Here is a 13,859-nt window from a genome sequence, read left to right on the forward strand (position 1 = left end):
AGATATAATACAAATATACGAATTATCATATATAACTTTGAACATTCAAATCAAAATAAAATACAAACCATCAATTGTGCAAAGCTGGTAAACACAAATATAATTTGATATCTTAATAAATTATCGATAAACTATGTTTCCTCTGAATAAATTTGTTCTTTCATTGACATATCAGTAATTATTAATTGTTCTCCAACAATGGCTACCATTGGAGCTCTCTCTGTACTTATTTTCAGCTCTTTCTTTTTTGTTCTTCTTTTTCCTCCATATGTTAGGAATATTGACTCAAATCTCATAAGAAATTTATTTGAGATTTGTTAGATATTACTGGATGGACAAAAAAACTTACAAAAAAAGAATTTTAAGAGAAAGAGAATTTTTAATATGTAAGTCTGACTTGTAAGAGAATAATTTTAAAAAGAAATAGATTCTTAATAGACAAGTTTGACTTAGAGAAAAGAATTCTAAAAGGAGAGAGATTCTTAATGGGCAAATTTGTATGGTTATAAATAGGTGAAGTCTCTACAGGGTTAGGTATGAAAAAAAGATGTAAGAGAGTTGTAGAGTTTTGTAGGATAGACACCCCATAGGACCATATGAGTATTGAGGCTCTACGTCTTATGAGTGTGTATATTTATTTATGAGTGGATTAGAGGAGACTGAGAGGGTCCACATAGGTATGGATTAGAGGAGACTGAGAGGGTCCGTATAGGTATGATGTATGGAAGCATATGTGTATGTGTTTAGTTATGTTGAAAGGGTGCACAAAGATTTGGGTTTGTGTTTGTTTGGGTTTAGAATATTTCATAGCACTAGAAGAGATTGAGAGTGTCTTATGAGTATTGATTGTTGAGTGAGGTTAATAATTTGATGTATGTTTGTAATTATCTATAATTAGTAGATCTTATTTCTCATCCGTGGATGTAAGTCAGTTGGACCGAACCACATTAAATTATTGTCTCTTGTGTGTTTGATTTATGATTTAATTTTGTTTCTGTTAATATGATTTGATTGGAAGCTTTTAGCCCAACAATACACACGTTCTTGAGACTTGCGGATTTGATGCAATATATCAGCTTGGAGATTCACCATCCGATACCGGCAATTTGATCAGAGAGAACGCTTCATCTGCCTGCTCTAGGCTTTCATAAGGTGAAACCTTCTTCAAAAACGCTACTGGTAGATGCGCAATGGTTTAATAATGATTGATTATTTTGGTATGCAATCTTTCACTTTGATGATCTTTTTTTTTTATTGAATTTGATGAAAATTAATTTCCTAAAATATTTTTTATATATTTTGGACTTCGATACAACAAGGTCAGATGGAATTCCTTTCCTGGATGCATACTTGAACGAAAATTCAAGTACTAGTAGCGGTGTGGATTTTGCAGTTGCCAGTGCCACTGTCTTGCCTGTGGAAATTCTAGCAAAAAGATTCAATATTATTACAGCTGAAGTTACCAACAGTTCTCTTAGCATACAACTTGATTGGATGTTTACCCATTTCAATAGAACATGTCAAAACCACAAAGGTGATCCCCTCTTTTAACAATATGCTTACAATTATACATATTGAATTATTTATTTATTTGGTATCACCTATATGAACATAATTATTACCCTGACATTATATTATTTTTATGTGAAATTATTGATCACTGAAATTAAAAATCCAATGTCACAAACCACTTGACTATTGATTATTATATTGATATTATCGTTGATTTCTTTAATTAGAAAATGAAAATTTATATAATGTTTTTTAAATTATCTGTGATTAGCTCTTTATCATTGAAAATAAAAGAATTCAATAATTTATTAATAAACTGCAAATATTGGCAAATAAATTATGTTAAATAGTTCGAAAAGAGCGTCTAAAAATGCCCGGTTAGAAGGCAGCAAGAACCTTGAAGAGACCAGGGCTATGGTGCACGAAATTGTCCAAGCCATAAAATATGCTGTCAAAGTAAGTCTCCTTTACAAATAGCTGAAATATATAATAACAAGATATGGAAGATTCAATACAATTGTTAGCATTATCAAGAATAAAATAACCTTATAATTAGTTACATACTTTTTTTGTGCTGTGAACTTTTTAATTATAGCAAATAAGTTCTCAATCACAATTGCTTCCTTTACTTGCAGAGAGTCATAGGTTATGTTGATCGTACCTGGAAACTTCCCTATAGGCTGAATGCCTATGTTTCTCACAGTATTCCAAACCAATGATACTGCTGCTTATGATAAATTCCACTGCCTAAAGGGCTTCAATAACTTATCAATTTACCACAATAATCATCTCAAGAAAGCCATTGAAGAGTTGAGAAAGGAACATCCCGATGTGATTATAGCATATGGTGACAACTATGAAGCATATTACTGGCTTTTGAGCAATGCTAAAATACTTGGTAAGCTCAAATTCTTTCCAAAATATTCATATTGTTTTACTTGTATATATTATGGGTATTTTGAAAAATTATCTTTGATTTTGTTTCTAATGTTTTATTTTCATTCGAAACCTAAAAATCTTGATTTTTCATCCACGACACTTTTTGTTTTAAATCCATTAATCAGTTAAAATACCTTTAGAATATAAATAAATTTATCCCTCGGCAAATTCCATAGATATTCTACTGACATGTAGATGGATTGTCGATTAGGAATAAATTCATTGGAAAAAAAATTAGTTCTTAAATATTACAAATGATCACAAATAATAGTGTAATTTACTCTTAAATTATAAAGTTCATCATTTTGATTTTTCCGATTCGTTTGATTGTAACAGGTTTTGATACCAAATTGATACAAAAAGCTTGTTGTGGAATTGGAGGGGATTATATGTGGAGCTCGAGGAGTTCCAGCGTGTTCAAATCCTGGTAAATTTGTTAGTTGGGATGGGGCTCAGCTAACACAACAGGCTTATAAATTCATGGCAAGATGGCTCATCCATGACATCTACCCAAAACTTCAATGCAAATTTGCAACTTAATTTAGTTTAGTTAAATCTTGTGAGAAAGTTATTTTGACATATCAAATTATTATTCGATTAAATTAATGAAGAATGGTTGATTGATTATCAAAATAAAGATGTTCATAAATCAAATTGGATCAATTAGACTAGCCTTTCAAAACCCATACTCAAAACTTAACATAATTCATCGGCATGAGAGAAGGGCCTATAGATAATTTTTGGACTTCCTCACAAGCTTTTTGACGTAGCAATTAAATGGTTCTATAAATCTAGTCACGCTGTGAAGTTATACTCTTTTTTAGAAATTAAATGAAAAAAATTCAAAGATTAAATTTCTTAACAAGTTCATTGTTTAAGAAGAAATTTGATTATGATCAAGAATATTTCTGGATTAACTTTGGCCAATGACATTTGATGCAATTTATATTTATGCATATTAAAACCTCAGTGCTGTTTTTCGACTAAGAAAAGATAATTCTTTATAAGTTTGAACAAGTTATCCTAGTTAAATATATAGCCAATGACAAATTGCTCCATAGCAAGAAGAATGTTTTGAAATCTTTAGCTTTTAAATTCAAGTTGTAATGTGAGTGGATTAATTTATTTCAACTTTATAAATGATAGAAATTTAATTTATCTAATTATATATTGATTTGTTTGTTTGATTAATTTATTTATTGTTTTCTCCTGATCATATTATTTTATATATACGTTGAGAATTGTTTAAATATTTTTGCTTGGAAATGTAATATTCTAAAAAAATTAATTAAGGCTGATTATCCGCTTTAAATTATTTATTTAATTTGGTATAATTTAATTATGTAACTTTCTGTAGTTCAAAAAATATTCAAAGTTTTGTTTATTTGATTCATGATTTCTTCCTTGGATTTATTATTTTATAAATATTGAAAATTGTTTGATTGTAATTGTAATTTTTACTTTTTATAAATTTTAATATGCAACATGATAAAAAAGACTATTTAAAACGAAATTACTACATAATAATCAAGATTTGTCTAAAAAAATTAATTCTTGTATGAAAAGTAAAGAGCAAAGCTAAAACCCTAATCCTACTCCTAGGTGGTAAAGGAGTTATAACACCGACTATGTAAGCTTATATAAAGCAGAAGAGGACAGGCTTTGAGAAGCCATTCTTCTCATTCAACAAATATTCTCCCATGGCTCCTTCGAAATCCCTCTTCTTTTCCTTTCTTTTGCTCTCTTTCTTGTTCGCTTCTGCTGCTTCTGAACCTTGTGGCAACCACTGGTTTGACGAAGGTAAAACCTTTGCCTCTTGCAACGACTTACCATCGTTGAATTGCTCACTTCATTGGAACTACCACTCATCGTCTCAAACAATCGAGATTGCGTTCAGGCGAAGCAGTGCGGATCAGAAATCAAAATGGATTTCCTGGGCTATCAATCCTGACTCAAAAGGCATGGTGGGTTCACAAGCTTTGGTTGCCTTTCCAAGAGATGATGGAACCATGGCGGCTTATACTTCGTCCATAACAAGTTACGCAACTCAGCTTGAGCAAGGAAACCTTAGTTTCCCTGTTGATGGGGTTTCGTCCATTGTTAAAGATAACGAGATGATCATCTTTGCGACTTTGACATTGCCTGCCAACACTACAACCGTGAATCACCTTTGGCAAGAAGGACCCCTAGTCGGGAATGTTCCTGGGATGCACCGATTGTCTGGTCCCAATGTCGGTTCAATGGGAACCTTAGATTTTCTTTCCGGTAAGATACTTGTAAACAAACCAAGTAGTTCAAGAAACCATGGGAAAATAGTTCATGGAGTTTTATGCGCATTCGGATGGGGTTTTCTAATACCTGTTGGAGCTTTGATAGCAAGGCATGGCAGACAATTCCTAGGGCCAGGCCCTGCTTGGTTTCATGCCCATAGATTTTGTCAATGCACAACTTATTTGATGGGTTTGGCTGGTGGGATCATTGGTGTTTCGCTTTGGGTTGGAATACTTGGAGTTGGAATTGGTGCAGGAAGCCATCAATATATTGGAATTACCGTTCTTTGCCTTGGAGCCATTCAAGGGATAGTAGGGTATTACAGGCCTCACAAGGAAGACAAAAAGAGAGTCTACTTCAACATTTTTCACTACTCAGTTGGCTATGGAACCATTGGCTTAAGCATTGCCAATGTCTTCTTGGGGTTTCATATGGTTCATTTTGGGATCAAGACTTGGCCTCAGTTGACTTACATTGTTGCAATCTCGTTCTTGGGAACCATTGCCCTCGTATTAGAAGGAGTCGCTTATTGGAAGAGTATCAACCCATCAAAGACGTCCTTGCAGCATCAAATAGTTGCCTAGGGAACAATTTAAGCTTTGCTTATTTAGATTCTTTTCAAGTTTTTGCCTTTTTTTTTTTTTTTCATTTCAGTTCTTTTTGTGTTTTAGGGAAATCAGTGCCAATATTGACCAGAATTCTTCTTCTAAATTAGGCATATTTTCAGCTATATACGTATATATGTGTGTGTGAGTGAATTTTTTTTTTAATCAATGCCATATAGCTCAAATAAATAAAATTTTATACATAAAAAATTATTATTTTATGCACCTCTAAAAATTTTTTATTGAAAGTTATACATCATAATTACTAGCCAAAAAACAAAGTTGAGAGACGAATGATAAAAAAAAAAAAATTATAATGTGATATACTTTCTCAAAAATAATATAGTAGAAGAAGATATGTAATTATCAAATAAAAGAAACCCATTTTTGTTTGTGTTAATATCTCTTGATTTTATTATAAAAGCTTGTTTCTCTTTATTTCGACACTATCAAACACAATAAGAAAAAAAAATTAATTGTATTTAATGGCCATACGCATGTATGAAATATTTAAAATATTTTATATAAATGATTAACCTATGGCATGATAATGTTTACATTTAATCTTCACCTTCTCCTTCTCCTACTGTTAAATAAAATGATTATTTTTTGTTAAATTGTCTTGTTTAGATATATGAAGTTAAAAGATACGTAATAAGGACCAACTTAAAAATGAATTTCATTTTTTTTTTAGAGAAATTAAGAGATTTTCTTAGTTAAGGAGCAACTTAAACTTCGTTTATTTCATGAAAAACAACTTTCAAAAAATTATTTTTGAAAAATGTTTAAAAGTAAAGATTTTTTATTATTTGGATAAGTTAATGAAAAATGTTTTTAGTTATTTTCTATAAAATCTGTTTTTTATAATATTAATAATTATTATAATATTTATTAATATATTATTTATTATATTTTTTAATATTATTTATTAATGTATTATTTATAAGTAAAATTATGCCTAAAAGCATTAATATGTAATTCTACTTATAAACAGTTCTTTTCTGAAAAATATCTTTTTTTTTTCAAATCCATAAAATAATTTTTAAAAAAATAATCTTATTTTTCATTGATCAGTAAATTATTTTTCGTTGACCAACCAATTCTATCAAACAAATACCTAAAAATGTGATAAATAATTTTCTGTGAAACAAAAGAGAATTAGACTTCTAAATTACTTACATTCAAAGAAGTTAAAACTAGGAAACAAGGCCATGACAGGTCATGAAACTTTGATAGTAGCACTACAGCACCAGAGCATCAAGAAGCTCAGATGCGCTTGACAGTTTATCTTCCTGGTAAACCCTAGAAACCACCATTAGCCATGTATCTTGATCAATTGCATTTCCTTTTGCTAGACTATTCAAAACCCTCAATAATAACTCCATGTTCCCTTCCTGACACAACCCTGCAACAAATTTATATATACTTGCAGAATGCGGTACGTAGCCCTTGAAAATCATCTCATCCAAAATGAATGCTGCTTCCTTCAACTGTGATCCACCACAAAGCCCGTCAAAAAGCATCCTATAGGACACAACATCAGGTATGCACCCCCGTCTTGGCATGTCTTCAAGCAAATCATTTGCTTCACTCCACTTCCCATCCTTGCACAACCAGCTAATTAATATATTATAACTAATAAGATTTGGTTTACAACCTTTCTCTGCCATATCTTCAAGAAATCTATAAGCTGCATCAAAATCCTTCAGCTCACAAAACTCATTGATCATCACATTGTAAGTAGTCGTATCTGGTTTAATACCATTTAAATCCATTTCCTCAAAGACCCCGAAAGCCTCCTCCTTCCTCCCAACCTTAAAAAGCCCACTAATGAAAGAATTGTATATATCCGAATTGCACTTCATCTTTTTCCTAATCATTTCCTCCTTAAGCCTAAACGCCAAAGTCAACTCACCAACCCCACAAAGCCTTCTAATCATCACCTCATAAACACTTGCATTTGGAGGCACCCTATGAATCCTAAACATGTCTTCTTTCAACTTAAACGCTTCCTTTATCTTAAACTCCAGACAGAGCCCGTTAATCAAAGCCCCAAACGTCCACGCATTCGGCTTCACACCTTTCCTCTGCATTTCATCAAACAGGCTCCAAGCACCATCCAAACACCCATTCAAACAGCATGCACGAATCAATATATTATAAGTACATGCATCCGGGCGAGCATATTTTTCCATACCCAAAAACACTTCCTGCATTTCATCAAACTTTTTGCTCATCAAAAACGCATTTAACAACGAGTTCACAGCCCTTACGGTCCTTTGGCAACGATACTGAGGCATTTCATCGAACACTTTCAGTGCACGATCGTGTAACTTCGCCCGACCATAGAACTTCATGACATTGCAAAAAATAATCTCTTCTGGGACTAAACGGGTATCGTTTTTGAGTTGGTGAAGAGCCTGTTCCATTTCATCAAACATTTTGACGCGACCGAGCTTGGTGATTATGAGGTCATAGGAAAGCAGGGAGTAGCGGAAGGGTTTACCGGTAGGTTTGAGGTCTGGGTTTGGGTTTTTGAAAAGGTTGAAGGCGAGGGTTGGGTCCTTTTGGATGCGAATAAGAGAGGAGAGCCTAAAAGAAGATATGGGTTTTGGAATTTTCATTGTTTTGCTGTGTTTTTTTTTTTTTACAATTTTCAATATATTTCGTTCTTCTACTGGGTTTTGGAATTGAAAGAAGTTAACTGAAATTTGAAATTTTTGCTCGGCTCCAAGGATTTTGTCTGAAACGCATTTTGGAGAAGCTCCAATTCAACCTCGTGATCCCTAAACCTTACTTCTAAATGAATTTCGATCACATTTTAACTAAATTAATCTTAAAAAAGTTAGAAATGTTACCTCTAATCAGTAAAAAACTTAAAAACGAAGTTGATTTGGGATTAATTTAAGGTTTTGATTGAAGAGAAGAAAATAACAGAAACTGAAAGAATAAGAAGAGAAAATAAAAAAATCGATTACTAAAAATAAAAAATTAAAATTGAATTTAGGATGCATATGGTAAAATTGCAGGTGACAAAAATTACTTTTATCTCTCTATTATATTTTTTTTATTTTTTTAAACTTCATTTAGTTGATTTTTTCTATATTTAATTATTTTTTATAAAAATAATAGTCGAATATTAAAAATATGTATTAAAAATGAACATTTTTAGTTATTAGAACAGAAATTAAATATCATTAATATATACTGGTGATAATTTAAAATTATAAAATGAATTTTTAATCTTATATATCAAAATAGAATTTTAAAAAATAATATGATTTTAATAAATAAAAAAAAAACAATTTGATGCATAAAGCTTTCTTTATACACGATATTTAAAAAAAAAAAAAAATCTGTTATACGCAATCTTGATAGTTCGTTGCGTAAAATTCTCTTTATACATAATATTTTTAAAAAATTATTATACATAATTTTTGTATATATTTATTAAAAATTATTTTTACGATTTAAATTTATAATCATCGAGTCACATGATAACAACCTTACTACGCCAAGACTCTTTTTTTTTTTTATGATTTTAATCAATGCACTAGAAAATCTCAGACCTAATTTTTGTTTGTATCAAATAATTAAATTAATTCTTTCCAACAAGAACTTATTTAGTGACGCTTATTGGCGATGAAGATAATATAATTAACTTCTCATCATTTTATAAAATGGTTTCTTTAAATGCATGTCCTTTAAGCTTCAACAAACAATTCTGCATTTGCATCAAACCAAACTCCTGACAAAGACTTGTAGGAATGCTCATGAAAAGCCTTTATGCCCCAAACTAGGTTGATTTTAGATGATTAGAAAGTGAAAACATGTGATGATAGTTGTGAGTCCATTTAGCTTTACAAATTAAGCTTTTGTAAACTATTCGAATTTTTTTTAAAAATAAGTAGAGCTAAGTTCAGAGTAGAGTCAAGTTCAAGTTGTTGAAATGAGTTAAATTTGAATAATTTAATGTTTGATTAGATACATTTTTTAGTTTAATTGATTTTTTTTATTAAATATATAAATAAATAATAAAAAATATAATGTTTAATATCAATATTTATAATTTTATAAAATTTATTGAGCTGAGTTTGAGCATGAATAGCTCAATTAAACTACAAACTAAACTCAAATATAAAAAATAAAATTCGATTGAGTTTGATTCAATTTTTTAAGTTTTGAATATGAGTTGAACTTAAACTTAACAATGTATCAATTCAATTTGACTCAATTAAATGATTAGTCATGATCCATGAATAAAAAAAAAAAAATGTTACACTTGCAAAACGAAGGGAGAGGGAATCTAATTCAAGTTTATTACAGACAAAAGAGGCAAAACAGAAAGAAAAAAAGAAAAAAGGAATGTCACACCTTTGGATCTTAAATGAACCGTTTGTTGCAGTAGAATTTGTCATTAGACTCAAAAGCAAACCTCTGGGTCTTTATCAAAAAAGAACAAAAATCTTGTCTGCTGCAAATTTCTTTTGCTTGCTGCAGATTTCTGAACATTTGTCTGCTGATGGGTCATTGTGCCATTTCAAATTTTCTATAACTGACATTTTTTTTTTTTAGAATCTCAATATATTCAAAGTTTTAAAAGGAAAAAGAAAAAGAAAGCATGGAACTGAAAATAAAAAACCGAAATAAAATGTTATAATATCAGAGTATTATATTAGAAAGGGATGGTACAGAAAAGATAACATGAACGTAGTTTTACATGCAATGGCACATGCTTGAGCCTTTGAGGGTTAGTTTCCTTTTTGACTTGGGACCCTTTTCTGACTGAGACAAGTTGGAATATATGGCTTAAGAGAACTGGGGTTCTGATCATCAATTGATTTGACACAAAACAAGCCTTTCCTGAAGGAAAAATATGGGAGAGGTGCTGGGAAACAAGAGTTTCTTCTTCAAAAGCACCAAAGGGCCTGCAGATTTACCAACCAAAAAGCATCCAAATATCAGTTCATGAAGGTTGAGGTTTAGAGTGTTAGACGTACAATATATATGGCATTAAATGAATATAACTAGGGTGATATTAAGCAGATATATTGTTATTGACAAATAAATTCTAAAATACATGACCAATATAAATTTATTCAATGTTACTCAAATTCAGGATGAGAATCGCATATGAAGATATGTCCAACATGTTATATTTTTAAATTTTTGTTTCATAATTTAAAGGGGTAGACTGCTATTTGTCATATATGAATCGAATATGAATATTAAAAAAAAGTGGGACTTAATATAAAATTAATTAAAGAAACTAACTAGTGAATGATTTTAAATATATAATCATATTGGGATATTTAATTATGAATCTATTATAATATTTATACAGATAACATTTATCTTATTTATTGATAGAATATTAAATTTTTAATTTTAATGATCAAAATTAAATTACCTCAAATATATATACACACATATATAATTAATATTTAATTTATTATCATAGGCAAAAAAGTAAAGAATATTAGCAAAATCCTTTACCCTTTCAAAAAAAATGAAGATGATAATAAACATGTAATCTCTCAAAGCATCTGCTTATGTTGATTGTTATGCAGCAATTAACAGGAAATATTGATTAATAAGAAGATGTAAAAAGAAAAAAAAAAGTCTATTATCAGATATATACTGAGTTACCCAAGAGAAATGCAATGTGCATACACTGAAGCAAGCAATATTGCGCCAGCGACATTTGCAAGCCTTCTTTTTGAGTTTGGAGAAGAATTCATCTTGAGAGCAAATAATACCAGCTGGGGAGGTCAAGAACACACTTCTTCTTACTGGAGGAGACCACAGACTACTCTGCTCATAATCAAAATCATATTGAGATGCGTCAAAGAATTTGCCCAGAAGTCTTTCGGATACCGATTTCGAAACCACTTGGATACTAGGGCTGGTTAGAGGTGAACTTCCTGGTGAGGAAGGTGGTAAAGAAGAAGAAGAAGATTCAGAGATTGCCATGAAGAGACAAGGAAGAGAAAGAGAAAGAGAGATGGATATATAAAAGTTTAAGAAGTTTCTTAGCTAAAATATATATATAGGGAGGTGAAAATGAGTACTATGCTTTTGATGATGTTGGGGGTGTGATCATGAGAAACAGGTAGCTTGGTAAAAGGTTTTGAGGATTGTAGCAGAAAAATAAAGGGTTGGGTCACTGAAATCTCTTGTTCTATGGATTGGAGGACAATCATTTTCCTTTAGACCCCTATCCTCAGGTCACAAAATTTAATGATACATTAAGAATGAACAGCTGGATCATCTACTTCGACTAGAGGATTTTAATATCACGTATATATGCTGTCAAAACAAGATGGACAAGCATAATATATAACTGGCGTCAATCACCCACACCAGATTATTAATATATTTATATATACTTTAGATTCTTTTACACTGTTAATACTTAGGAAAACATTTATTTTTTCAGTAGCAAATATATCAATATATATATATATATAGGTTGTTCACTCTTTAGATTAGGGTAAAATGTGATGAACCAAAAATTCGTACATTCAATATTAATGTTAATAAAGGATTATGGTAGGAATATGAGAGTTTCTCGGATTCCAGTGAGGTTTTGTGGGGTTTAAGATGTTATTTTGAAATGACCGTTCTTGCATTCTTCTTTCTTGGCTAACAAGTTGAGAATAAGCCAATTTGAAATTTGAATTAATTTGGAATATTTTGAAAGTTACAGATGAGATGGATGAGAATATATGGTCGGGTAGCTTATATTTTCATTGTCTTTTGTACAGTAATAATCTGATCTGACCCATGTCTTGGGATGTTGGGAACATCTGTTCCAAATACAATAGATATTATCAATTGGACTTTTTGTTAGCCAGTAAAGTGGCATGGATCGGTAAAAGGTTGCATGCTTGGGACTTCATCATTTTGAACTTTTGGTCTAGCATAACCAACTATTGCTATTTGCCAGTGCAATGTCAATGAAAGTATGAAATTGGATCCCATTGCCAACATTTGCATGCTAAACACTTCATTATTGGGATGGTTGCTTCCAAAAAAAGCTTGGTTTTGTAACGATTTTTGCTTCCTTTTTTATTATGGTGCTTTTGTTTGTTTGTTTATGAATCAAATAAATAGATTTACATTTGTTTATGATGAATTGTTAATTAATAAATTAGGTACATTTTTTAAATTTGAAACTTTTAATTGATTCATATTTTAGGGTTAACATCTAGTTAGAAATTCAAATTATAGCACTTGTAAGGTTTTTTTTTTTTTTTTTTCATACTGCGATCTCATTTGTAAAAAAAATAAATAAATATTATTAAGTAGTGTTTAGTGTGTGTTGGTGATCCATACATGATAATTAGATTATTTTATTTGATAAATACTTTGTAATCCTATATAACAATGATTTTGAATTACCAAAAATAATTAGATCACTATTTTAAAAAGAATTTGATTCTCATTTCAAATGATAGAAAACTTTCTACTATCGAGGTGAAGTAATATTTTAAATTAACAATTGTTAATATTATCTATTTAATATGTGAATTATTTTTTTTTTACAAAATTATAATTATTTTATATTTTCAAACGAGTATTCATTAGAATAAATTCAAAAATAATTTGTGTTTTTTTTACTTTTTTTAATGTTTTATATATAATATAATTTTTTTGTTATGTTTTTTTATATACTAGTTTTATTTTTTAATTCAAATATTTTTTACATAATTTATATTATAAAAATTAACTTGTCTATCAATAAATATATATTTTGATTTAATAATTTAAGTTATTATGAAATAAATAAATATATTGTCAATATTTCTGAATTATTATTTTTAAATAACAGGGAATCATTAACTCATATAACTATTACAATATATATATATATATGATTCTTTTCGTACTTTCAAACCAAATAATATTTGATTTTTAATAAGATCAAAAAAAATAATTTTTATTTTATAATTGTTAACAAAATAAAGTGATTTCAAATTATAAATGATAAAATCACTTTAATAATAAGATCACTTCGATGAATAAATTATCATAATAATCTTGAAAATTATATTAAACTCTATCTAAAAGAGCCATTTTCTTTTATTTTTTCATATTAGGAATTTCTTAAAATTGGAAAATAGCAAATAAAGAAGAGGGTCAACTGAAAACAAAATAAAAATAGTAAAAGATCTGTGTTTTTTTATTTGCCAAAAAGATATTTACTTAGTTCTTAGAAACAATATTAGGTTACTAACATTTAGGAAATATTTTTTTTAATAGGAACAAAGTTAAGTGCAATTTTGGAAAAAAAAATTGTTACACTTTTGGATTTAGGCCCATATATCTCACAAAGCTAAACCAACCTTTGGATTTGGCTTGAGTTAAGGAATTTTTTTTATCCATTGAGTTAAGATTTTAAAAGAGTTTCTTCTATAAGAGAACTTTTTTATTTAAAAATTGTTAATTTATAATGATGAAATTTAATTTAAATTTAATTAGAAAAATATATCTAACAATTATTGAAATATTACTATGAAAATCACATCT

General features: G+C 29.5%; 2 protein-coding genes and 2 pseudogenes across 2 annotated transcripts; 2 read left to right on the plus strand and 2 right to left on the minus strand.

The window, feature by feature from the left end:
• Nucleotides 1-1,851: 1,851 nt before the first annotated feature.
• Nucleotides 1,852-2,991, plus strand: LOC111276274 (GDSL esterase/lipase At5g03980 pseudogene; annotated as a pseudogene).
• A 1,160-nt stretch (nt 2,992-4,151) lies between these two features.
• LOC111276273 (cytochrome b561 and DOMON domain-containing protein At5g47530 pseudogene) lies at nt 4,152-5,306 on the plus strand (annotated as a pseudogene).
• A 1,157-nt stretch (nt 5,307-6,463) lies between these two features.
• LOC111276555 (Pentatricopeptide repeat (PPR) superfamily protein) lies at nt 6,464-8,283 on the minus strand. Its single transcript, XM_022862301.2, has one exon. It carries the CDS (start codon nt 7,949-7,951, stop codon nt 6,569-6,571), a length of 1,383 nt encoding a protein of 460 aa, XP_022718036.1. The 5' UTR covers nt 7,952-8,283; the 3' UTR covers nt 6,464-6,568.
• A 1,311-nt stretch (nt 8,284-9,594) lies between these two features.
• On the minus strand, nt 9,595-11,533 carry LOC149511654 (uncharacterized). The gene is made up of 2 exons (XM_089754680.1): nt 11,001-11,533; nt 9,595-10,255 (listed from the first exon to the last, which is right to left on the minus strand). Exons 1-2 carry the CDS (start codon nt 11,298-11,300, stop codon nt 10,238-10,240), a joined length of 318 nt encoding a protein of 105 aa, XP_089610806.1. The 5' UTR covers nt 11,301-11,533; the 3' UTR covers nt 9,595-10,237.
• Nucleotides 11,534-13,859: the final 2,326 nt, after the last annotated feature.

Source organism: Durio zibethinus, chromosome 25, assembly GCF_047325235.1.
Source record: "Durio zibethinus cultivar Kanyao isolate XHJ-2024 chromosome 25, ASM4732523v1, whole genome shotgun sequence".
NCBI lineage: Eukaryota > Viridiplantae > Streptophyta > Magnoliopsida > Malvales > Malvaceae > Durio > Durio zibethinus.

Bases quoted from the DNA above. Each gene is read 5' to 3' on its own strand.
- LOC111276555 (XM_022862301.2), bottom strand. From the start codon at position 7,951: ATGAAAATTCCAAAACCCATATCTTCTTTTAGGCTCTCCTCTCTTATT.
- LOC149511654 (XM_089754680.1), bottom strand. From the start codon at position 11,300: ATGGCAATCTCTGAATCTTCTTCTTCTTCTTTACCACCTTCCTCACCA.